We start from the raw sequence: 24,233 nt of genomic DNA on the forward strand, positions 1-24,233 counted from the left end.
ATCTTCTACAATTCTTTATGTTCTATTTTACCATCCCCTGGTATTGTCACATCAATTATTCATACATTCTTCTTTTCAATCACAGTTAATTCTGTTATAAGCCAAGATTTTATCAGTTTGCATTTGAAAACTCCACAGTATTTTTGGCCAATATTTCAGCTGTATGTTCACACAACTGAAACATAATTTTTCAGATGTTTCAGTGAATCATTTTGGTGAATATATTATGTTGTTGTTTATAATCAGTTTCTGTGATCTTCTTGCATCGGCTGAGCTATGATCTACTGTTTTTCTACTGTTTGCACTTTGAGTCATTTGACAATTCTTTAAATCAGAGCTTTGAATCATTTGATGATTTTTCACTTCTGGCCTTGACTGTTTTAGTTTGAATAGCTTGCTCTTGAGCAACCAAAATCAAGTCTACAGTTTTTTTAAAATGTTCCTGTTGCTAGGTTTTAACTTTATCCACTTTCCCCTTGATCTTTTATAGAAATTGGCCATATAGTGTTTTACCTTGCCAACATTCTGTTCATTCAGTAAGTTTCAATTTTTAATTTATATCAATCCTGGTTCTTGGCTCTCTTCTACATAATCAGCCAATGCACGTTTTTAATTCTTCACCAATGTTATGGCTTTGCCAGATTCCTGTTTGGAGGAGAAAGAGTTGGAACTGGGACTATCTTGATGGTGAAGGCCCCTCAGAACAAGCAGAGTCCTAGGGCCCGAGGAGGAGGCAGTCCCATGGCTGTCTGGTGGAGGTGGGGAGCTGACCAGATGGAGAGCTACCTGCAGGAGTAATCAGCTGGTCAGCAGATGGCAGGTTCAAACCACCTCTGAGGAGGAACAGTTGCCTACCCAATCTGCAGGCGTGGAGAGATGAATGGAGGGAAGTACAGAGGAGCTGAGTGAGGTTGCTCGTGAGGAAGCAATTCTGTGTCTCCTCAAAAGGAACAACTGGGGATAAGTGATTTAACTGGATGCTGGGGGAAGGTGTGTTTGTCGGGAACACAGATTTGCTTTGTGAGACACCTACTCAGCTTTCGTTGATTCTATTTCTTGAGCCTTGGACTGTATTTTTGGACTTTGAACCAAGGATTTTACTTGTGGACTTCAGACTTGTCCTTTTGTTTTTGAAATTTTGGATTGTGCTTTGGCTTTTGGAAACCTGGACTGTAATTTGCAGATTTTATGAGTAGTTGTCCTGTCTTTGTGCTTCATGGGATGGCTTGACCCTAGTTTGTGAAACCAGGTATTCTGGACAAGGAAAGTTTAACAGCCCCATTGGTGAGTTGTTGTACACTGAGTGAGCAACATCTACCTCGCTATATGACTTGAGTCAGCAAGTTAGTTAGTTTGGCTTGAAATAACTTGACAAGTATAATTTATTAATATTACTACAGGAATGTAATGCATAGTAAATAGTGACTAACTTTCTTGTTTTCATTCCATACTGTCCAGTTCAGCTGGTGTCCACTTAATAATTCCAGCAGTGTATTGTATTACCTTTTGTTTGTTTGCATTTGTTGGAGAGAATTAAAATGATTATTCCTACTCTGCAACTCACAGTGGCAGGAACCTTTTGAAAAAAATAATTAATAATAAATCTAAAGGAGAACTGTAAAGGCATTAAACCACTGTTCTCTTGCAGGTCAGATCAATGAATGTTCAAAATGAGACAAGATCCTCCCCTTGCATACTCTCTTGTGTTCCCAGATATAATGAATTAAAAAATGAATCAAAGGTTTAATTGCTTCTTGTTAAAAAGGGATAGCATGCCAGATACATTCCCCAAGAGCCGTAACCATGGTTGCTGCAATAGTGGAGGAAAGGAGGAGTTTCTGACTACTATGCCTGTAGTTGGACACCAGGAACAGGATGCTAAAGATTGCCTGAGGGATGGAAAAAGAGAAAGAGACAGACAGACAGACACTGCTCTGGAGCAATAATATTATCTCACTAACAGCTATATACAAAAAAAAAAATAAAAAAAAATCCCTGGGACAATTTCAGAAAGGCCTGGAGATTTTCATGGAAACTAAGCTGCTTTTGAAAAGAAAGGGAAATAATCAAAATTCAATTTTATATTCTCTTTGACAAATTTGTATACAAAAATGTCAAAGTGATTGCTTTCAAAGCAACCCCATTACTTCTAGCTGCATTTGAAAATGCAATATAGAAGTTGGTGTGTTTATCTTATCAGATCTAACAATCTGAATTAGTCCCTCTATACATCATCCTTAGTGAAACGTGCAAATCAGCATCTGCATTTCCTGCATCAGATGAGAAAAGCACATCTTTCTCCTTCTATCCTGGCTACTTTTTACAGAGGCACGATTGGGACCATTTTTACAAACTGCATCACTATTTGATTTGGTGATAGCAGTGCCTCAAATAGAAGGGGCATATAGAGAGTGGTAAGGATAGCTAAGGAAATTATAGGAAGCTCGCTTCCCATTATTCAGGATACTGCTTATAAGCACTATGTGCTTAGTGTTCAAAGCATTGTTAGAGACCCCCACCCACCCACTTTATGGTCTGTTTCTGTTGCTCCCCTCCGGGAATAGCTTCAAAGTATTTCTAGCAGGACTAGCAGATTCTGTAACAGCTTATGACATCGTCTGGTAAACTCGCAAGATTAATTTTTCTTGCCATGTACATGTTTACATCCATACTAGACTGTGTTGTTTTTCTGTGTCATATAATATATGTGGGTATATGCACATACACATATTTATTTAGTTATCATGTTTATGTAGTGTATTTGGTGGTGACCCTTTGAGAGCTGTATGCAATAAAATTTCATGCTAATATATGCCAATTAGTGTACATTTAAAGTGATAATAAAGTTATTCTAAGTCTATCTTGTCATGAGGGGGAAAATTTAGCTTATATGGGAAACTTGTTAAACTGTCAAGCCAGCTCTGGCCTTTAAAGACTAAAAGATAGGATGACGGATGAATCCCAGTCCATGAAAAAATAGATGACCCACAGCTTTTACAGAACCTCACCTATGCAGTCTTGAAGGCTTGTTTCCCCCCTTAATTAAAAATAAAGCTTCCAACAGAAATGATGGTATTAACCAGCAATCTGGACCAAGATTCAAACTGGAACAGAATCTTCTAAGTATGAATCTACTGGGTAGTTTGGTCATGAGAAACAGTGATGTTTGAGATCTAATTAACAAGTTACAAATCAGCATGTTATCAAATCTGAGGAGCTATACTGTATATCAAAGCTTTTCAATAGATCAGATTTGAAATTGCTGATCTTCTAACAAAAAAAGGTTATCTGTCCTTTAAATTTGGAACCCTCTTTTCTCTGAGATCTAACAGCCCCTTACCCTCCTAGACCCTAAAAAGCCCTGGAAATCTGTAGCCACAAGTACTAGGGTAGAGCATAGCTGGATCCCAGTAAAGTCCTGGGCAGTTATTTGTGGAAATGAAAAACATGTGGACATGTTACTTAGGAGTTGGGAGTTTTTGTGTTACTTTTTATGTATTTTTTTTACTGTATTGATAATTTGCAAATGTTCAGAATCATGCTCCATATGATGGGTGGCAATAAGAAATCTTTTAACTAAAATAAATAAATAAATAGATATACATGCTACTTATAGTGAACAAGCTCCTTTTATTCTCCATCTTTCTCTTTTAAAAGTAAGGAAAACTGGTAAATCAATCCCGTAGATGTAACATTTCAACTGCAGTTGTGGAAAGCATAAAAGTATTATCAAATGTAGAAAAGCAACCGTCTTTATCAGAGACAACCAACCACTGGAAATTGCTCTCATTTTTGCCATTCAAATATTCTCTTCTAGTCAAGCTGGGAAACTTCAGTCATGTTGCCTTCTAATGAAGCATAATAGCTACTTGTAGCTGCCCCAGAGGGAAATCTTACCAACTGTATGTTCAAACAAACACGTATATGAGCTGCAGCTCTTTAAAGTAGCTGGATCTTTTAAGAAGCAATACACAATCCTAATAATATCCTCATGGGTTACAGTCCTAATTTAGACATTGGTTATGAACAAGGGAGTTTTCCATTGAATAGATATTGAGTTGCAGCATATTGCATACTATTTTATAATATTTCATTAACTCTGCCTTGAATTTTAAAAGTGAGATAAAATATGTAATAATAATAGTATTGTACTGTGGTAAATGAAGTGATCACAGCCACACATTTTTAAAAATACTTTCACTGACATCAATTAAAGTAACATTTCTTGTACTGGGTCATAGAGTGAACTAAATTTTTCAAAAAGAAATTGTAGACTGAAATGATACAGAAAATAGTATATTTATCTTTGCATTGCCCATATTGTATCTTCAACAACATTTACTAGAAGAGTGGGAGGAAAACAAAATGATGATAAAAATGTGGCATTATGATGCTTCTTTTGTATGTGAATTATAAAATCGAATTATTATTATTAACAATAATATTAATATTATTAATATTAATAATAACATTAACAACAACAACAACAATAATATAGTTTATTCATTAAACATGAAACTCAGCCAACTGAACATTCAAAAATACATTACAAATACCATTGACTGGTGCTAATGGTTGATATGGTTTGCTGCCAGCGTCCTAGGTATCAACCAAGTACCTTCTTAAAATATAAGATGTTCCAAGTAGCACAGTTTTTGCAGTTCCAGTGGTGTTATTGCAGGAAGCTGCAATTTGTTGATGTATCTTGCAAAATTCTTGGACATGGTGCCAAGTGCCCCGATGACAATGGGTATCACTCTTACATGCTTCATCCATAGCCGTGTAGTTTCAATGGCCAGATCTTGATATTTCATGATTTTTTCTAGTTCTTTTTCTTCGACTCTGGCATCTCCAGGAACAGCAATATCAATAAACTGTACACTTCAGCTCTCTACAACTGTGATATCTGGTTTGTTGTGCTCCAAACGACGATCTGTTTGTATTCCCCCAAGATCTTTACCTTCTCATTTTCGATAACTTTTTCCACTTTATGTTCCCATGACTTTCTGGATACAGGTAAATCATATTTTTTACATAATGACCAGTGGATTAATTTAGCAACTCGGTCATATCTAGCTTTGTAATCAGTTTGTGCGATTTTGCTGCATTCACATATTAAATATGAAACAGTTTCGACTTCGTTATTGCAAAGTTGGCAGTTTGGGTTGTCAGTGGATTTTTGTACCTTCACTTTCATGGCATTAGTTTGTAGTGCTTGTTCTTGAGCAGCCAGTATTAAACCTTCCATTTCTTTCTTGTTAGTTCCTATATTAAGGCATGTCCATGTCAAGTTGTATCACATTTTCATGTTTTTCAAGTGCTGTTCATGCAAAGCTTTGGTTTTCCATCTATTTAATCTGTCATCCAGCTGTTTTTCCTTATATTCTGCCTTTGTTTCTGTTGTTTTTATGCTATTCTCCGTTTTCACAGCCTGCAGCAATTTTTCTGTATTTTGCTTCACATAATCATTCAAGCTTTGTTTTTCTTCTTCTACAGTTTGATGGATTTGCAATAGCCCCCTGCCCCCTATTTTTCTTGGTAGGTACAACCTGTCGATGTCACTTCGTGGATGTAAAGCGTGGTACATATTCAAAAGTGTGTGTGTTTTCCGGTCCAAGTTTTCCAGTTCAGCCAAAGTCCATTTGATGATTCCAGCTGAGTAGCATATCACTGGAACTGCCCATGTATTAATGGCATGTTATCTGCTTCCAATATGCCTAGGTACTTGTAACCATCATCCTACTAGTCAGAAAATGCTCCATGATCTTGTCCTTCAGTTCTTTTTGTTTTTGAGTTGGTTCATCAGTTGGTTCAATGGTAACTGGTTCTGGTGGTAGTATTATTTCCTCTCTGACAGCTTCCTCTAGGAGTTCTAGTACTATTTCTTTAGTTGTGTCTTGAGTATCAGTTAATTCCTCTTGTGATGTTGTTTTTCTTGTTTTGCAATTTGCCTGAATTTCCTCAAGTTCAACTTCGCTAAACACTTTATTCCAAATAATAAATCGCCTTTGACCTGCTAGTCATTGTTCACTAACATTTAAATCTGGATATTGTTGTTTCCATAAATCATACATTCGCTTTAAGTAGCCTCTTTTTTTTGGCTCTGAGTTGTAGTAACAGGCCATTATGGCATGATTTTTATCTGCACTATACTTTTGTCGTTTTGTTGGCTGGTCCACTTGTCGACGGATGCCCAGGGACCTCAACATCCGCCACGGCCCTTGTTAACCCGTGCGCCGACCGATGCAGTATAGAATTTTTAGTCGTTTCTTTCACCATATTGTATGGGTTGGTGTGTTTTATGGGGCCAGGTTGCTTATTGTATTATTATTATTATTATTATTGCATCAACAGAATTGTATCACAGCGGCCAGTTGTTTCGCCGGATTTGGCATTGATTACTAGTCGGGCCCCACCCAGGGGCCTAGGACGTCGTAACGTATTTTCGTAATATGTGTGCGGATCCAAGCAGTGCGGCCTTTTGCATTTGACTGATGGTGATTTTGTCAATTTTTAACTGTTTTAAATGTAATTCCAGTGCTTTTGGAATAGCACCCAGTGTGCCAATTACCACTGGAATTACCACTGCTGGTTTGTGCCATAATAGTTGAATTTCAATTTTTAAGTCCTGGTATTTTGCGATTTTTTCATATTCCTTCTCGGCGACCTTGCTATCACCTGGTATTGCGATGTCTATGATTGTAACCTTATTTTTCTCAACCAGTGTGATGTCTGGTGTATTATGCGCCAGTATTTTATCCGTTTGTATGCGAAAATCCCACAAGATCTTGACCATCTGACCCTCGACGACTTTTTCAGGCTTATGTTCCCACCAGTTTGTTGCTGTTTTAATGTTATAATTTTTGCACAAATTCCAGTGGATCATTTGTGCCACTGAATTGTGCCGCATTTTATAGTCAGTCTGCGCGATTTTTTTACAGCAGCTGAGTATGTGGTCAACAGTTTCATCAGCCTCTTTGCAAAGTCTACATTTGGCATCATCAGAGGATTTTTCGATTTTGGTCTTAATGGCATTTGTGCGGATAGCTTGTTCTTGCGCAGCCAGGATTAGTGACTCTGTTTCTTTCTTTAATGTACCTGCTGTTAACCATAACCAAGTTTTTTCACTGTCCACTTTATCTTTTATTTTTTCCAGAAATTGGCCATGCAATGCTTTGTTCTGCTAACTCTCCATTCTTAATTTTATCACATCTTTTTTGTATTCTTGTTTCGTCTGTTGGGCCTTCAATAGATTTTTGTTCTTTACTTCGATTAATAGATGTTCTTGACTTTCTTTTAAATAATCAGCCAGTGCATGTTTTTCTTCTTCAACTATTTGCTTCACTTGTAATAATCCTCTGCCACCTGATTTCCGGGGTAGGTATAGTCTATCAATATCACCACGTGGATGTAAACTGTAGTGCATTGTCATTAGTTTCCTGGTTTTTCGGTCTAAAATGTCCAAATCAGCTTGTGTCCAGTTAACTATACCAGCTGTGTATCTTATAACTGGTATTGCCCAGGTGTTTATGGCCTTGATTGTATTTCCACCATTCAATTTAGATTTCAAAATTTTCCTAACTCTGTTGGTGTACTCTCTCCTGACAATATTTTTTACTTCTCCATGCTTGATGTTATCCAACTGCAGAATGCCTAAGTATTTGTAGGCTTCATTTTCGTTGCATTTAATTAGTTGGCCATTGGGCATTTCAATTCCCTCACACGCAGTGATTTTGCCTCTTTTTATGGATACAGTGGCACATTTTTCCATGCCAAACTTCATTGAAATATCGGTGCTGAATACTCGGACTGTGTTTATCAATGATTGGATTTCTATTTCTGACTTTCCATAGAGTTTCAAATCATCCATATATAATAAATGCGAAATTTTTTCGGCTTCTTTGGCTGTTTGGTAGCCTAATTATTATTATTATTATTATTATTATTATTATTATTATTATTATTATTATTATTATTATTATTATTATTATTATTATTATTATTATTATTATTATTGCAAACCTGTTAGTGATTTCAACCAGAATCCATGCAGCTCATCTAAACAAGGGATTAGCAAACCAGATAAATCAGGTTTTGGAAACACCAGAAACTGGAAGAACTTTTTTGATTTAGAAGAATGCAGAAAAGGGAAATAAGCCTGAAAATTACTCACTTGCCTGCCCACTACATACAAATTACTTACAGGAATTATTGCAAACCAAATTTATGGAAATCTAGAAAATAAGGATTTATTGCCTATATAACAGAAAGGGAACTGCAAAAATTCAAGAGAAACCAAAGACCAACTGATGACTGATAAACTGGTTTTGAAGAATTCAAAGAAAAGATAAACATATTAGTTCATGGCCTGGATTGATTATAACAAAGCATCTGATTCTGTTCCACACAGCTAGATTGAGAAATGCTTAGACATTTTTGGAATTAGCATCAACATTCAGAAATTCCTGAAGACTTCCATGAAGCCATGACAAACTAAATTGATGGCCTATGGAGAAGAACTTGATGAAGTTGAAATCAAATGAGGAATATTCCAAGGCAACTTAAATAACCTCTGTTATTTGTTCTTTCAATGGCACCACTAACAAGCATTTTGAACAAAATAAACTGTGGCTATAAATTGGCAAAAAAAAGGGTTGAAAATTTCTCATTTGCTCTACTTGGATAATTTAAAACTGTTTGGAAAAACAAAATCTGAATTGAAGTCACTGCTGAAAATCCCTGAGGAGTTTAACAGAGACTTTGAAATGCAATTTGGCATTGACAAATCAGTGGTGGGTTCCGGATCCCATTGCAACCGGTAAGGTGGAATGGGGCTGGGCGTCCACCACATGAACGTGCGCAGTGCACACATGCGAACTTACTGCCCGCAACAGTGCACAATACCTCCGTGATGCTCCAGCTGCTCGGTGGAACGTTGCACAGGTGCCGTACGCTCCGTGCGCAAAAGCCCCGAACAGCTCAAATACAGGTAAGGAGTGCAGGTGGGCAGGCCCTCTGGAGCACCGTAGCGGAACAGTACCTGGTGCTCCCAGCAGGCACCAGTACACCTGTACTGGGACATACCGTTCGTATCCCACCACTGTGATAAATGTACAATTGCTATTAAGGCAGGAAAAAATGTTGAAGATGATGGATTTGCACTTGACAATGAAGAGTTAAAAAAAGCAATAACTCCAAAAGAAGAATACAAGTATTTGGAAGGCTCTGATCTGTCGCACTAATGAAGTCAAGGAAGCTACTACAATAAAATACATAAAGTGGATCTGGAAAATTTTGAGATCAAAACTAAGTATAGGAAATATCATAAAGACAATTAACACCTGAGCGGTGCCTGTAATATAATTCTCAGCTGGAATAATTGACTACTCAGCTAGAACTTTATAACTTGGATCTAAAGACAAGAAAACTAATTGTAATGCACCATTCTCTGCACCCAAATAGTGATACTGATAAAGTGTACTTGCCTAGATTTCAAGGTGGCAGAAGCCTCTTACATGCGAAACAAACTGTGGAAGAGGAAAAACATGGCTTAAATGACTACATTACAATATGTATGTATATGTTTTTTGTGGGGCGTGATGGCTCAGTGGTTAAAAATGCTGAGCTTGTCAGCTAGAACTGACCACATGGGTTTGAGATCTGAGTGGCACCAGAGAGAGTGAGTGTCTATTCTGTGCCCCAGCTGCTGCCCACCTAGCAGATCAAAAACATTGAAATGTGAGTAGATTAATAGGTATGACTTTGGTGGGAAAATAACAACATTCCACACATACAGTAGTGGCCAAAATTGTGGTACCTTTTGGGAAAAGTATATTTTTGAGGTTTGATGGCTAACACCACTTTATTTTGGAGTTTTGAGATAATCATATTCCTCTGCTGGAATGGGCTGGGAATAGCCCAGATCTTAACCCAATTAAAAATCTATGGAGCCGACTAAAGAAACTTGTTAGTCAGAAGCAACCCAGCAATAAAACCCAGTCAATAAAAGCAGTCATTCAATCCTGGTTTCACATTATAACCGCTGCAAAACTAAAAGACTTGGTTCACTCCATGGGAAGATGTTGTAAAGCTGTAATTCATGCTAAAGGTTATCCAACTAAGTATTAAATCATGTGATAATTTTTGTATATCACATTCATTCTATGGTAATGTTTGTATATCTCATTTTTTCTATGTGTTTTACTTTACTTCTTTATACTGTAACTTCTATTCTAATAGCAAATCCTTCATAAACGTTATTGCATTAAATTCTTGATTAAATTATCTTTCCATTGATATATAATTTTATGGTACTACTCCAGAAAAAAGTAGTGTTATTAGCTAGTTTTAGAAAATACACTTTTTCCAAAAGGTTTCCACAATTTTGGCTACTACTGTATTTCTGTGTTGGCCACATGACCATGGATGTCTTCAGACAATCTTGTTCCTTTGGCGAAGAAACAATAGAGATGAGCACTATGCCATAGAGTCGGACACAACTGGATAGGGAAATCTTTTCCCTTTTTTTTCTCTCTCTCTCTCAATTAATAAATGTTTGCATAAGATATAGAGATCTACTTGTCCCACCACATTAAGTAACATACGCCCTCTATCCTAACTTCACTGCAATCAAGCACTGAAACTCAACAACACTAATTCTACGCGCAGCAACACACGTTCCTCAGGGCCTCATTCCGGGCCCTCTGCATGACCCCTTATGTCAGCATCGTCTTTCAGATATTTCTAATCTGCTTTCCCCAGAAGATGCAACAGCAGCGGGAGGGCTCGCCAGCTTCTGCGTGCCACAAACTGAGTGGGCGGGGCTTACGCTGAGCTTGTCTTTTGCGTGGTTTTGCTCCCTAGAGCTCCCATCCTACCTGCGGCCATTTGTCGAAGAGAGGCAGCGCGGAGCTCCTGCACCAGCCAGCAGCGTGGCGCGTCGCTTAGAAGCGAGGGAGACGCTCCCGTTGAATTGCAGCGCCAGCGGCGAAGGCGGGATGGAGGAGGAGGGTAAAAGCAAAGGCTCGGCGGCTTTTGTCGCTTAATCTTTTCTTACAGGATGCTTGAGTTTGGTTCTCGGAGAAGCTTCCCAGCCCTCCGCCCTCTTTTCGTGAATAGGGGAAGCACATTTCTGATCTCCAACGAAGGAATCAGTGTCATGCCTAGGAATAAGCTTACGCAGGGCGTCTTTTTTTTTCAATGGCTTTGGTGAATTACAACCCTGTCCCATCCCACTTTTGGGGATTTGAGAAAGAAATTTTTCAGGGGTGGGGAAGGGTGTTTTCCTTGTCATGTTAATTCGTAGGCTCTTTAGTGTCTCTCTATCCGGCTCCCGCCGTCCTTCTGCAACCTGGTTCTGTGACGGGCATCCTCAGTAAATAATTTTGAGTTTGGATGCGGGGGTCGTCTAGCTCTTCACCAACTTTCAAAGGAATAAAAGAACCTTAAATAACGTATATTATCGCCGTGCATGGAGCTCACTTATGTTTTAAAGAAATCAACATCACACAATCCACCCATTTACCATTACAAAGCCCTAAGTCTTAAAAAAACAAAATTAAAAATCATTAACTAACCCTCAGTTCACACTATCTACCCTATTAGTCTGTGTGGATATAATAGAAAAGTAGTGTCTGTAAGCACTATAAAAGGAAGGCAGGTTTTTTTTATGAATATGGAATTGCTAATGCCATACAGAAATATGTATGTTTCAGAGGGGAAAAAAGTTGCCTATCTAACAAACACAGGCACAAAGTATTTTTACTTTGGAAACCTATCTAAGAGTGAAACCAATGCAGATTCTAAATTAAAGATAAAATAGAGAATAGAAAAGTGAAAAATAAAGAAAATAGAAACGAAAAAAAGATAAGTGCCTTTTAATCCTAACAACAGTTATAAGTAATTTATATTTTACTCTCTCTAAGATTACATTAACATTTCCATATTACTATATTCTATCCTTTCTAATAAATCTATAAATCAGCAGTTCATTTTTTCCCATTTATTTTCAGAAAAAAGTCCATAAATGATATTGTTTCTGTATCTTTTATAAAAAAAATATCTTCCCAGCTTTCTAGTCAGGCTATATCCAGAAGACAAAACGGGCCAGAATTATCCAAGTTTTAAGTTCCCTCAAAAGTTAAAAGTCACTTCTTTTTTATTTTCTAAGCGATGCAGCTCCATCCTTTCAGGTTATTGGCTTGGTAGTGGCTGGGTCTGGTCTTAAAGTATTGGAATTACACTCCAGTCTTGTACATAATTGGAACTGCCATTGACTTGAGCCAGTTGGTGTAATATAACTTAAAGTTATGCTCTATATATACTAAAGTCAATAAGTTAAGTTAGCAAGGAAAAGTACCACAATATACTTCATTGAGTACAAATCTCTTATTTTACTACTCATCTGTAGACATAAATTTTCAATATTATTAGAAAATATTAACATAGCAAGATGATATATTACATTGTCCTTCCCTTTTTTAACCATACTTATGAAGACTTTCTTAAGTAGACTGCACTGCCCTGGGGAAGTGATAAATCCCAGCTGACCCCATGAATTCTGAGAGGTCTCTCTGAAGCTTTTCTCCATGTATCTATAACCTTCACAGTAAGATAGTGTATATTATTTCAGTGTTGTCACAGGGAATGTTTGGGTGCAGAGGCTACCATATTTCAAAGCATTACATGAATAAAGTTAAGACAAATCTTCTGCTTACAAAGTTAGTATTCGGTCATTGACTTGTGATTCATTACTGATACGTTTCTTACAAACATCAAGGACTCTTGCTCAACAAATTTTACTATGACATTTTTACCAATTTGCTACATTTTTTCCCATTTATTATGACAAACTTTACAGTACATTTTGTGCATTGTGCATAATATATGCTTGTCATAAATCCATTGATGTTTTTGCTCATACAAGGTAATGCTGCCAACTTTCCAGCAAGGTTTGTTTGTGTACATGTTGTTTATATGAGGAATGTATTTTGTTTACCATATTGTTACTTTATGCTGTATGAAAAAATAATTGTTCTGCATTTTTTCCCTTTCATATGCTACTAACAAGGACATCTTGGTGATCTGCAGTTTTGCAAGTTCATTTCTTAGTATCACATAGTTTTCTAATACCTTATCTTGCCTTATTTTGAATGCAATATTTAATTAAGAGAATAAAAACATGATAAATCAAAACATTTAAGCCATGATCTAATAACTCATTAGATTTCTTGAGTCAATATATCTAAGGCTAGTGGACTATCAGGAGTCCTTGAATGATAAATGTAATGGAGCTTCCCACCATGACGGTAACTATAAATGTAAGCCAGTTGCCAAGTACCCAATGAGCAGTCACATGATAGGGGCTGACCTTTAGTACTTTAAATCCAAATCAAGTCTTCCCAGAGAGTCTGTCATAACTTTGAATGGTTGTAAATTGAGGACCTGTATAGGTAATAGTAGGTTGGCTCTCACAGTACTCTAAATTAGAAACTAAGTTTACATAGAATAGCAAGATAAAATAAGTGCGTAACACAACAGTGGTCTTATGCTTGTGACATACCCAAATGTGCCAAAACTGACCAATGCTGTTTTTACCATTAGCATGTTGGGGCATGTATACAACTAAAGCGAGTAGTCTTGACTACATAGTCTCTATTTTATCTTACTAAAAAGCATTAAAAGTCATGATAGTCAGGGGAGATTAGCATTTATAAAGCCATCTAGTGATGACCATATAGAATACTAAGAATGTAAGAATACAAATGAAATGAAAGAAAGAAAATAGATATATGGTATAACAGTGAAATTAAGAGAAAGACAATATTAATGAAGGTGATTGATCTTATGAAGTATGTTGAGGGGATTACATACAGAAAGGAGAAGATGATGGTTTAATTGTGAATGAAAGGCCTCCAATAGATGGATGTATAAATTGGTGTTGTTTAACTTGTGATGGACGTGTTTGAAAATAGCTTTTCAGCACTCAGGAGGAAAACGATCCAGGACAGGAGATAGCATCAAGAATACATCTTTGAAAAAAAAAGGACATGTAAGAAAAGAAAGTAAGTAAAAAAAAAAACCTAGAATGACTATAGAACTTGCAAATCCTGTATGAAAAAGGATAAAAAAGTAGATTTGGGTGCTTTGCGAGTTTACACTTTGGTAGAATGAAGGGGACATGGGCCTAAGGAAAAGTATATGGAAGCTGCTTTGAGTAGTATAAAAACATATCACAGTATGCCATTTCATGACTAAGATTACACATTAATGGGAAAAATGAAAAAAATGCTTGATGGAATTAGGCAATAAAAGTGTGTGGATGAGAAAAATACAAGTAAAAGAGAAGTTAAGAGAAAGATAATGTATATTGGATATAGATTTTTTTTTGCAAAGAATTAACCAAAATGGTCAAGGCATGATTCCTATTAAAAGAAAGAAAATAGTGATTTTGTTGGGAATTTTAAAAAATGTTCTGAATGTTGGAAATGAGTGAAGAGGGTAAAGAGCCTGCAGCAGAGTGAATAGAATTAGAAATAAATACAATGATTTACAATTCAGTATGAAACTGAAGTGAGAGAATGCTGGAATTAATATTTTGGAGAATGGTATGCATGGCAACGATAGCAACACATCAAAGTAGAATCAGAACAGATGTTATAAATGTTACCCTCCCAAGGAAAAAAAGATAACAAGGAAGTCATAAATACTACCAGAATAATGAAAGATGGTACCCTGCAAGTATAGGTGGTACAGTAGGAGGAATGTTAAAATATAGCGTTGATTTGCTTAGGGAATAGATATTTGTTTTATGTATACCTAGGCCTGATAATTAGAAAAATGTTGTCATTATTCTTTTGCAGAAAAGAAAAAAATAATAAGAATGAATGTACTGTACAGGATATTCTATAGGGAGATTACTTTAAGTGGAAAAACATTTGATGGAGTTCTTATTGGATTAAACATTTGTTATTTAAAAAAACCTTTAAATGAGGCGCAAGAAGTATAACAAAAAAAAAAAAAAAAAGCAAACAAAACCCAAAAAGCAGTATGTGGATATAGTAAAAGCAAGGGTACTAAATATGTTGGAGAGATATTTTGATAGAAATGCTTGACTAAAATTAGTACCTATCATGCCTTGACAAACCTCACAAGAAAAGTAAATTCAAATCAAGTTTGTATTTTAATGACAGACAGTCAAGAAAGAGATTAGATTGTACAGTAGAGAAAAATTGTTAAGAAAAATGCTCAACTGTGCCCATAATATCATGAGGGTACTTTACTTTGAATGAAATAAATGTATTAATGTATTAGGATTTGGTATATTATCTCCTTAAAAGGAATGTGTAATCTTAAATAAAAAAATTGAAATTGAGCGCTATTAAAATGACTAAAATCTGTACTTTGGCTAATATTTTTCAAAATAACATTAACCTAAATGACAGCCTCCCAACAGTATTTTCAAATAGCAGTGTGCTATAATTTGTAATAAATTGCCATGAAACCAAGTTTAAAGCTATCTCAGCATACAAATTAAACTAATTTTATGAATCTATGAATCTGATCCTTAATATTTTCATTTTAGTTTGCAAGTGGGTAATAAAAAAATATCAAGATGAAAAATGATTGTTGTCCTTTTAAACCAATTCGTGGAACAGAATTGCGTGAAATAATTTTAGCCATCATAATCTACTCTTCTTTAAAAAATAAATACTATAAATATTATACATAATCGATATGATATATTTGTCTGAAGTGGTATAGGATTTCCTGCCTAAGTAGGGAATTGGACTAGAAGACCTCCAAGGTCCCTTCCAATTCTGTTATTTTTTTTATTCTTCTTCTTTTATTCTGATAGAAGTCATAAATCTTAATATGTATAAAAATGAGTAGTAGAACATTTCCCTCTTTTATTTTTAATTTAGGGGAAGAATATTTACTAATCAAACAATAGTAATGCACAATTTAACATATGTAAACTAAAATATAATTATAAGCTTGTAGGTGGTACATCAGGTCATGAAAGATTTAAAAATAGGACTTGGAATTTTATTTGTCACAGGTTTGGAACTCCCTTTCAAAACTACTGTAAGGGAATAGATAGTAATTTGGCTGTTTACTTGGATAAATAAAGTCTGGTCCAAACTGCAATTGTAAGTCAAGGACAACCTGCAGTTAAAAAGTATTTATCTAAGCCTGTTGGTTTATTGTGCAGATGGGTTGTTTTTTGGTCTTGCCAAAAATGTTTTATAAACTAGCTCTTCAATTCCACCTTGAGCTCCATGTAAAACAAAATAGTGTAATTGCTGCATCATCTACTGAGAATTACAGTTGCTCAAGCGCCAGTAAATTAATGAGATGCTTACAAAATCTTTTTATGAAAGTGTTTTTAAAAGCCTGAAGGAAGTTTTATTTTAAATTTAGTGATTTGAACTAGGTATGGTAACACTTAATAGAGAATCAGGTTTTTTTTGTTCTCAAAGCTCAATTATATATTCCAAAAATGCCTAAAATTATTTTTACTATGACAGATTTAACCCAGGCCAGAGATCTTTTAGCAGATGGGTTTTTTAAAAAGTTCATAACTTTCCTTACTATGAATGCAACTGTAGATTAGGTTATTAACTTGATTTTTCTTAGGAAGGCTACATTAAATTGATAAATAAATAAATTTCAATTCAATATTGAGTACTAAATAATGCACATCATACAATAGTTCTCAATATTTGTGTATGTTGCCTAGAGTAGTCCCAGGGTGAGATAGGCTGCAAATAAATTTAGCAAACAAAAAAAAATGTATTATATGTTTTTAAAATCCATCTCTTTATTTTCATTCTATAAAAAACTCAATCTTTTAAAGTGTACTTGTACATGTACTTCTGGGGCAACAGTTCAGAAATGATTTGCCATTTCTTCTGAAATGTTTTTTCATTTATCTATGTTAGTATGGGATTTTCTGGTCTCATAAAATTCCAACTAATGAATCATATAATCCATAAGAAAGTTCATATTAAATCTACATAGTAAACAGAAGCAACACAGAAACATAAAGATGATAAATAATAAAATAAAAATGAAATATGTTTTATTAATATCACTTGATATGAAGACATATCATGATATCACAATATCATGAAGATATCAAGACTCTTTTTCAAGATAAAAGTAATATATCTTTTGATTTCCCCAAGGATATAGTAATTGATTAACAAAATGGGATTTAATACGGAGAAATTAATACCCTATGTATCATTAAACAATTGTGTCAATTTAACTTCTAAAATTGTCATTAGATTAATGTATTGGGATCATATTTGAATATTAATTCAATTTTCATACTTATTAGAAAAAGTTTTGGGAGGGTAACAAAACTTTCTGTTAGTGTATGTTAAACCCTGAACAGGGGGAAATGATAACATGTTTTAAGAATAATGACAAACAGAGTTAGGCATCAAAGAGCTGTTTATATCTTTCTTACAAAAAGATATTGCCTAAGTTACTAATTTTCAAGAACTAGTAATGGTGAGGCAAGGTATCTATGTAATGCAGCATACTGCATATACATGAAATACGTAGGAACTGGTTTGGCTAACATTTCAAAAAGTTGTGGTTTCCGACTTCTAATTTATGAAATGTATATCTTAAATAACACAAGCATATACTGAAATACTTGAGGATAGTTTTTCTTTTATTCACTGTCTCATTTTGGATTTGGCAATTTTTATCTTTCAATATGTTCTACCCTTTCTTCCTTTAGAAAATCCTGTTCATATTAACTTACCTGCCAAAAAATCTCAACAGTTAATAACCTGGAGGATAATCTTGAGGGTTTCTAACTGGTATAGTGTTAATAGAAAAATTAGGCTCATTTCTGAGTCTGGTTTGAAAGAGGACGGCACAGGCAATTGCTGAAACAAAGAAGTTTATTTTTGAAAGCATAGAAAAAGCAAGTGTCAGATTAGTAGTTGCTTGGAAGTGGTGATGAGTCCAGTTTTTCCTTGTAGTATCTTTTATATTAAAGGTCTATCTTTCTTGGAAAGTGTGGAAAGAGCACCTACCCTCTAAGAATGTTTAGAAAGTTTAATTGACTAGAATTACAAAAGAGGGTGCTAAATTACTGAGCTGTGTTTTTCCACTTATTTAGCATGGCAGCCAGGCTAGCCAGGCATAGGGATGGCAGTGCTGTGGAGTGCTGTGGAGCAAAGCTGCTGTTTCTTCTTCTTCTTCTTCTTCTTCTTCTTCTTCTTCTTCTTCTTCTTCTTCTTCTTCTTCTTCTTCTTCTTCTTCTTCTTCTTCTTCTTCTTCTTCTTCTTATCCTTATCCTTATCCTTATCCTTATCCTTCTTCTTATCCTTCTTATCCTTCTCCTTCTTTCTTCTTCTTCCCTCCTCTTCCTTCTCCTTCTCCTTCTCCTTCCTCTTTTTTTTCTTCCTCCTCTTCTTCCCCTCCGCCTTCTCCTTTGTATTATTTTGTTATTTGTCCTATGTGTTTCTCTTCAATTCGTGCATCACCTGGTATTGCAATATCAATGAACCAGACTTTTTTCTTTTCCACAATAGTGATGTTAGGCGTGTTATGGGCCAGATGTTGGTCTGTTTAGATTTGAAAATCCCATAAGATCTTGTTCATTTTCAACAACTTTGTCAATTTAGTACTCCCAGTAATTTTTGCTGCATTTGAACCCAAACTTCTGGCAAAGTTTCCAATATATCCTTTTGGCAACTCAAGTCATGATATTGTAGATACTCAGTTGTGAGATTTTGCTGCAGCCACTGATAAGATGATCCACTGTTTCATCTTTCTCATTGCATAAGCGGTATTTGCTGTTGTTACTAACATGTTGAATTTTCATGGAATTGGTCTGCAGGATTTGTTCTTGGGCAGCCAAAATGAAGCCTTCAGTTTCTTTCTTCAGCACTCTTGATCTCAACCATCTCCATGTTAGCTTCAATGTCTTTCAGGTATTGACCTTGTATAGGCTTCTTTTTCAGATAGAAATTCAATGCTCAGTTGTTTCTTTTTTATATTCAGCTTTCAATAGCTATCTTCAAGAGATTCACTTCTTTCAGCAGAAGCTCTTACACTTTTTATGTAGTCATTTAAGCTATGTTTTTCTTGTTTCACAATTTGTTTCACCTGTAAGAGGTCTCTGCCACTCTAGACAAATACAATCGATCAATATCACTTTCTGGGTGCAAAGCATGGTGCATTGTCATTAGTTTTCTTGTCTTTCGAACCAAGTTGTCAAGTTCTAGCTGAGTGCAATCAATTATTCCAGCTGAGTTTCCTATTACAGGCACTGCCCAGGTGTTAATTGCCTTTATGGTATTTCCTCCACTTAACTTTGATCTCAAAATTTTCCATACTCGCTTTATGTATTTTGTTGAAGTAGCTTTCTTGATTTAATTAGTGCAACAGGTCAGAGGCTTCCAAGATTCCTAAGTACTTGTATCTTTCTTCTGGTATTATTGCTTTTATCAACTCTTCTTTGTCAAGTTATAATCTATCATCTTCAACATTTTTTCCTGCCTTAACAGCGATTGTACATTTGTCAATGCCAAATGGCATCTCAATGTCTCTGTTAACTTCCTTGTTTTTTTTTTTTTTTTTTATTAAAAGAGTTTTGTACAAACAAATTTTCCCCCTTTTCACCCCCCCCCTCCATACAATATAAATCTCATACAAATGCTATACCCCCCCGCAAAAATTCACATTCAAATATTATACCAAACACTTTACCCCCTCCCCACCCCCCATCTTAAAATAGATTACTCATAACCCCTCTCCTCCCAACAAAAACTATAGAGATTAGTCTTAAATTAATAATAACACATTGATCATTTTCTAAGCTAATTTAACATCTATAACTCTTAATATAAATTTCTCCTAGCCTAACAATGTTTCATTAGTCCCATCTTCTAATTTATTCATACATATATATTGCCCCACCCTCCACCCTAACCCTCCCCCACCTCCCGCACAAACCCACCCCCCTGACTTCCGCTGTATACCACTCTAATAATTCCAAACATCCCATATACTATTTACTCTGATCATCTATCGGTCTAAACATTCTTACCTAAAGGCTAGATAATAACTCCTAGTCTGGTATTTATTCTGTATATAATCAATCCATTTTGCCCATTCCTGTGTGTAATCCTCCTGTTTCTGAGCTTTTAAGAAAGCTGAAATTTTTGCCATTTCAGCGAACCCCGCCACCTTCTGAATCCATTGATCAATTGTTGGCAAAAAATCTTTTTTCCAATGTTGCGCAATCAACAACCTAGCTGCTGTAACCATATACAAGGCCAATTTTGTTTCCCCTTTGGTAAAATCCTTAACTATACCCAATAAAAACATTTGTGGAGTGAATTGTATTCTTTTCTTAAATACATTCTGCATAACCCACCATATTTTTATCCAAAAAGCTTTAACCTTGTTGCAAGTCCACCATACATGAAAAAAGGTAGCATCTAGACACCCGCATCTCCAACATTTTGGTTGAACATTTGGGTACACTTCCTTGTTTTGAATTGGGCCTTCAGACTTGCCACAATTGAAACTGGGAAACTGGGAGGGGAAATTGTATGGAGTCTGGTGGATGTATAACCATAACAACATTCCTTTCCCAGAGAATCAAGGACAACTTGCCCCTGCACCTGCATGTGAGTGACTGGAAGACATCTCCCATTGGGACAGTGTCTAATTAGACTGAATTATGGACATGTGGGTGTGGGGCAAGTCTTGAGCTTTCAACTGGGTGGGGAAAACCTGGAAGCTCGGATTTTCCCAGATGTGCCAATATGACATCTCTAATAAAATATACCGTATTTTTCAGAGTATAAGACGCACCAGAGTATAAAACTCATCAAGATTTTGAAGTGGCAAATTAAAAAAGGTTTTTGGACTCTGCAGGCCTCCCCAAATTGCCTGTTTTTCATGAAAACTGGCCCGTTCTTTTTCCCCAAAAAGGGCACGAATAACCTTTAGGTTGCTTATAGAGTGTTCCTGGGGGCCAGAGGGGCAAAATCGAGCAAAAACAGGCACGTTTTTCACTCATTTCTGCCCTCCACAGCTCTCAGGAGCACTCTGAAAGCCTCGTAAAGGCTATGCATGGTCATGATGGTGCGTGATTTTGGAAAGCAAAAAATGATTTATTCAGTGTATAAGACGCACCCAGATTTTCAGCCTCTTTTTTGAGGGAAAAAGGTGCATCTTATATTCTGAAAAATACGGTAGCTTTGAGGAAACTCAAGTCTCGGAGGTGTTACTCAGAACACTGACACTCCTCATTACTTTTTAGCAGTGAGCTCAATTCAGATTTTGTTTATCCAAACAGTTTTAAATAATCCATGTAGAGCAAATGGGAGAATTTCAACTCCTGTTTAGTCAATTTATAGGCATAGTGTTTTGTTCAAAATGCTTGTTAATGCCATCGAAAGTAAAAATAACAGAGGTGACAATGAGTCTCCTTGGAAGTTTCCTTGTTTGATTTCAACTTCACCAAGTTCTTCTCCATAGGCCATTAACTTAGTGTGCCATAGCTTCATGGAAGTCTTCAGGAATTTCTGGATGTTGCTGCTAATTCCAAAAATGTCTAATTATTTCTCAATCCAGCTGCTTGGAATAGAATCAGATGCTTTCTTATAATTAATTCAATCCATAATGAAATTTATATTAATATATGCACAAGGGTGGCAAATTGGCTCCTCCAAGCAGTGGCATTATCTTAATACAGAAGTGTGACAAAAGATTGCAATGAAACAAAAGAGGGAATAGAAAGCCAAGTTTTGTTTTTATTTGCTAGAAAATAAATAGCAAAAAATATGTCTATTCAATAATTTAAATGTTTATTTAATTAAGACAATTAAATAATATTGAATAAATTTGGAATTAAGACTTCCTCTGCTCAGGTAGCCTCTCTATCTCTCTCCTCCCCCCTTCTGCCTTTTCCCTAACCATGGCACATACTTTCATTTGTCTGCAGTGATTTAAGTTTTTTTGATGGTACTAAAGCATGTCTCACCCCCCCCCCCCCAGCAATAGCCAAGAATAATTGCAAGAATATGTTAAATCTGTTACGCTTTGTCACCTGTTGCACAGGAGAGAAATCAGTTGTCTGCTTATGGCTTAGAACTGTAGAGAATGTTAACTGTCAGTGGGGACAGTACATTTTATGCTAGTATAGTTTTCTACCAATTCAATAATGGGTGGATATCACTTAAATCTAGTAGTAAAGAAAAGTCCTCTCCTGCAGTACATTGTAAAGCAACTCCTTTTAGTCTCAAAGCCTAATGGAACAATAAATGGCAGAGGGAGCCAGGTATTTGATGCCTTCTGTGTGTTTTGAATTTCTAATCTCATCAGCTGAGGCTCACATGGACTATGTTAGGGATTGTGAAGCTGTCCCTTATGGTGGGTGGTGGGTGGTAGGTAGGTGCCCATCCCTATTAGAGAACCTTCTATGTCTCCTTTGGTACTGAACACATTCATGCAATAACAGATAATGATTTCCTATTCATTTTAATGGGGTTGAAATCTATAAATCATCGTTTTTTTCTGATTAATTAAGTTTTTTGTGTTTATCAGAAAGAAAAGGGGGACACAGCTGCAAGGAAAAGCTGTTGGTTTGGCAGAAGAAATTGTGATTAACAGTGGGTAATGAATAAAAATGAAAGTGGAGTAGCTTCAGCTCTGCCTTAATAAAAGAGTATTGTAGTAGGAAATAATCTGCTTGAATGGTTTATCTTCAAAGTATGGTATGTTATTTTTGTTTTATAAAGAGCATACATTCAAATTCCCCTTTTCTCCTTAATATTATTTACTGGAGAAAATTCTTTATTTGAAAATAAATAAAATAATTATGAGCTTTGAACTAAACTGGTCTCTAAGGTACCAAAAACTGCAACCCAAAATTTATCATTCTTGTTCCAAAAACGGGAATGGTAGAAAGAGATAACTAAGAAAATAAAGGCCAATATATGAGTGAGATTTTATGGATCCTTAGTAGGGAATTGCTGTTTTGGGAAGAATTATACTGCATACAAATGTAGCTATTCCTTTCATTTTTACTACATTCTTTAATTCCATAATTCCCATTTTAATAATAAAAAGATAAATGGCCTTGAGTCCTTAATTACTGAATCTTTTTTCAGTTCAGGGTATTATTTAAAATGCTTTTTAAGACACAATAAACTCAGACACTGCTTATTTTTAATGTAAAATTAAATCATTGTTTTATATACTGTGAATGTGCATTGTCTTAAGACGATCTAGAACAGTTATTTCTGAAAGTACAGTAACAGTTTTTAAATAACTGAAAGCATACTGTAAATAATTTAAAAATTATAATTTGATTAAATAATCCGCAGATTTTGTTAAATGTATTTAGCCATATTTTATCCTCACCCTTCCCCACAATATTTAGACCAGGGGTGTCCAAACTTGGGAACTTTAAGACTTGTGGACTTCAACTCCCAGAATTCCCGGCTGGGGAATTCTGGGAGTTGAAGTCCACAAGTCTTAAAGTTCCCAAGTTTGGACACCCCTGATTTAGACATATTAACAAACAGTAGATTAAAAAAAAAGGCTTCTAAGTTTTTTCATGGTTGGCAAAGCAAGTAAAGAAGAGAAAAGCTTTGCTTTTGTTGATTATTCTTACATTTGGGATTGAACACATTCTGGAAGCAAGATTCCAAAAGATAAGTAGTCCGTTTATTCTACAATCAGAGGCTCCCTTTATTCTGCATGAATAAATACTCTGACTTACTTTGGATACTTGCCATAAGTTATTGGCAGTAATTTCCATACTGATATTTAAACCAGATTTGTTTTTCTAGAAAGTTGACAACCATTACATCACTGCCACCCCAGGTTTTTTTTAAGTGGGTTGACTACTGTTCTTGATGCTGTCATAAAAAAGGAATATAATCTTACGTACAAATTCATAAACTGCATTGTTATTCAGATTTTTCTTATATTTTTGCCATCAGCTGATGCCCTTGTTTTCATGCCTCCCAGAATTCTCATCAACCAAAGCTGCCACAGATGTCAATAACATAGTTTCCTGACATTTTTCTGATGGCAACCTATGAAAATTGTAATTTGCTCCCTTATATAAGCAAACCACAATTTTTTAAAAAAATATATATTTTCTTTTTACTAAAAAGAGAAAAATCTTGTTTCAGATCTCAAATGTGATGTAACTTTGCCCTCTTGACGTCATTCTTCCTGCC

General features: G+C 35.6%; 1 protein-coding gene across 3 annotated transcripts in view; it reads left to right on the top strand.

Moving 5' to 3' along the window:
• GADL1 (glutamate decarboxylase like 1) overlaps nucleotides 1–24,233 on the top strand; it is a 455,870-nt gene that overhangs the window by 310,454 nt on the left and 121,183 nt on the right. The window contains exon 1 of one of the 3 annotated variants that reach the window (XM_081971300.1): nucleotides 10,872–11,010. The exons of 1 other annotated variant lie outside the window; for it this stretch is intronic. In XM_081971300.1, the coding sequence (XP_081827426.1) occupies nucleotides 10,998–11,010 (13 nt within the window). In that variant the 5' untranslated portion in view covers nucleotides 10,872–10,997. Of the gene's footprint in view, nucleotides 1–10,871; nucleotides 11,011–13,219; nucleotides 14,064–24,233 lie in introns of those variants that run through there. One more of the 3 variants, XM_081971301.1, reaches the window with a different exon arrangement.

Source organism: Natrix helvetica, assembly GCF_964273705.1.
Source record: "Natrix helvetica genome assembly, chromosome: Z".
NCBI classification, from domain to species: Eukaryota; Metazoa; Chordata; class Lepidosauria; order Squamata; family Natricidae; genus Natrix; species Natrix helvetica.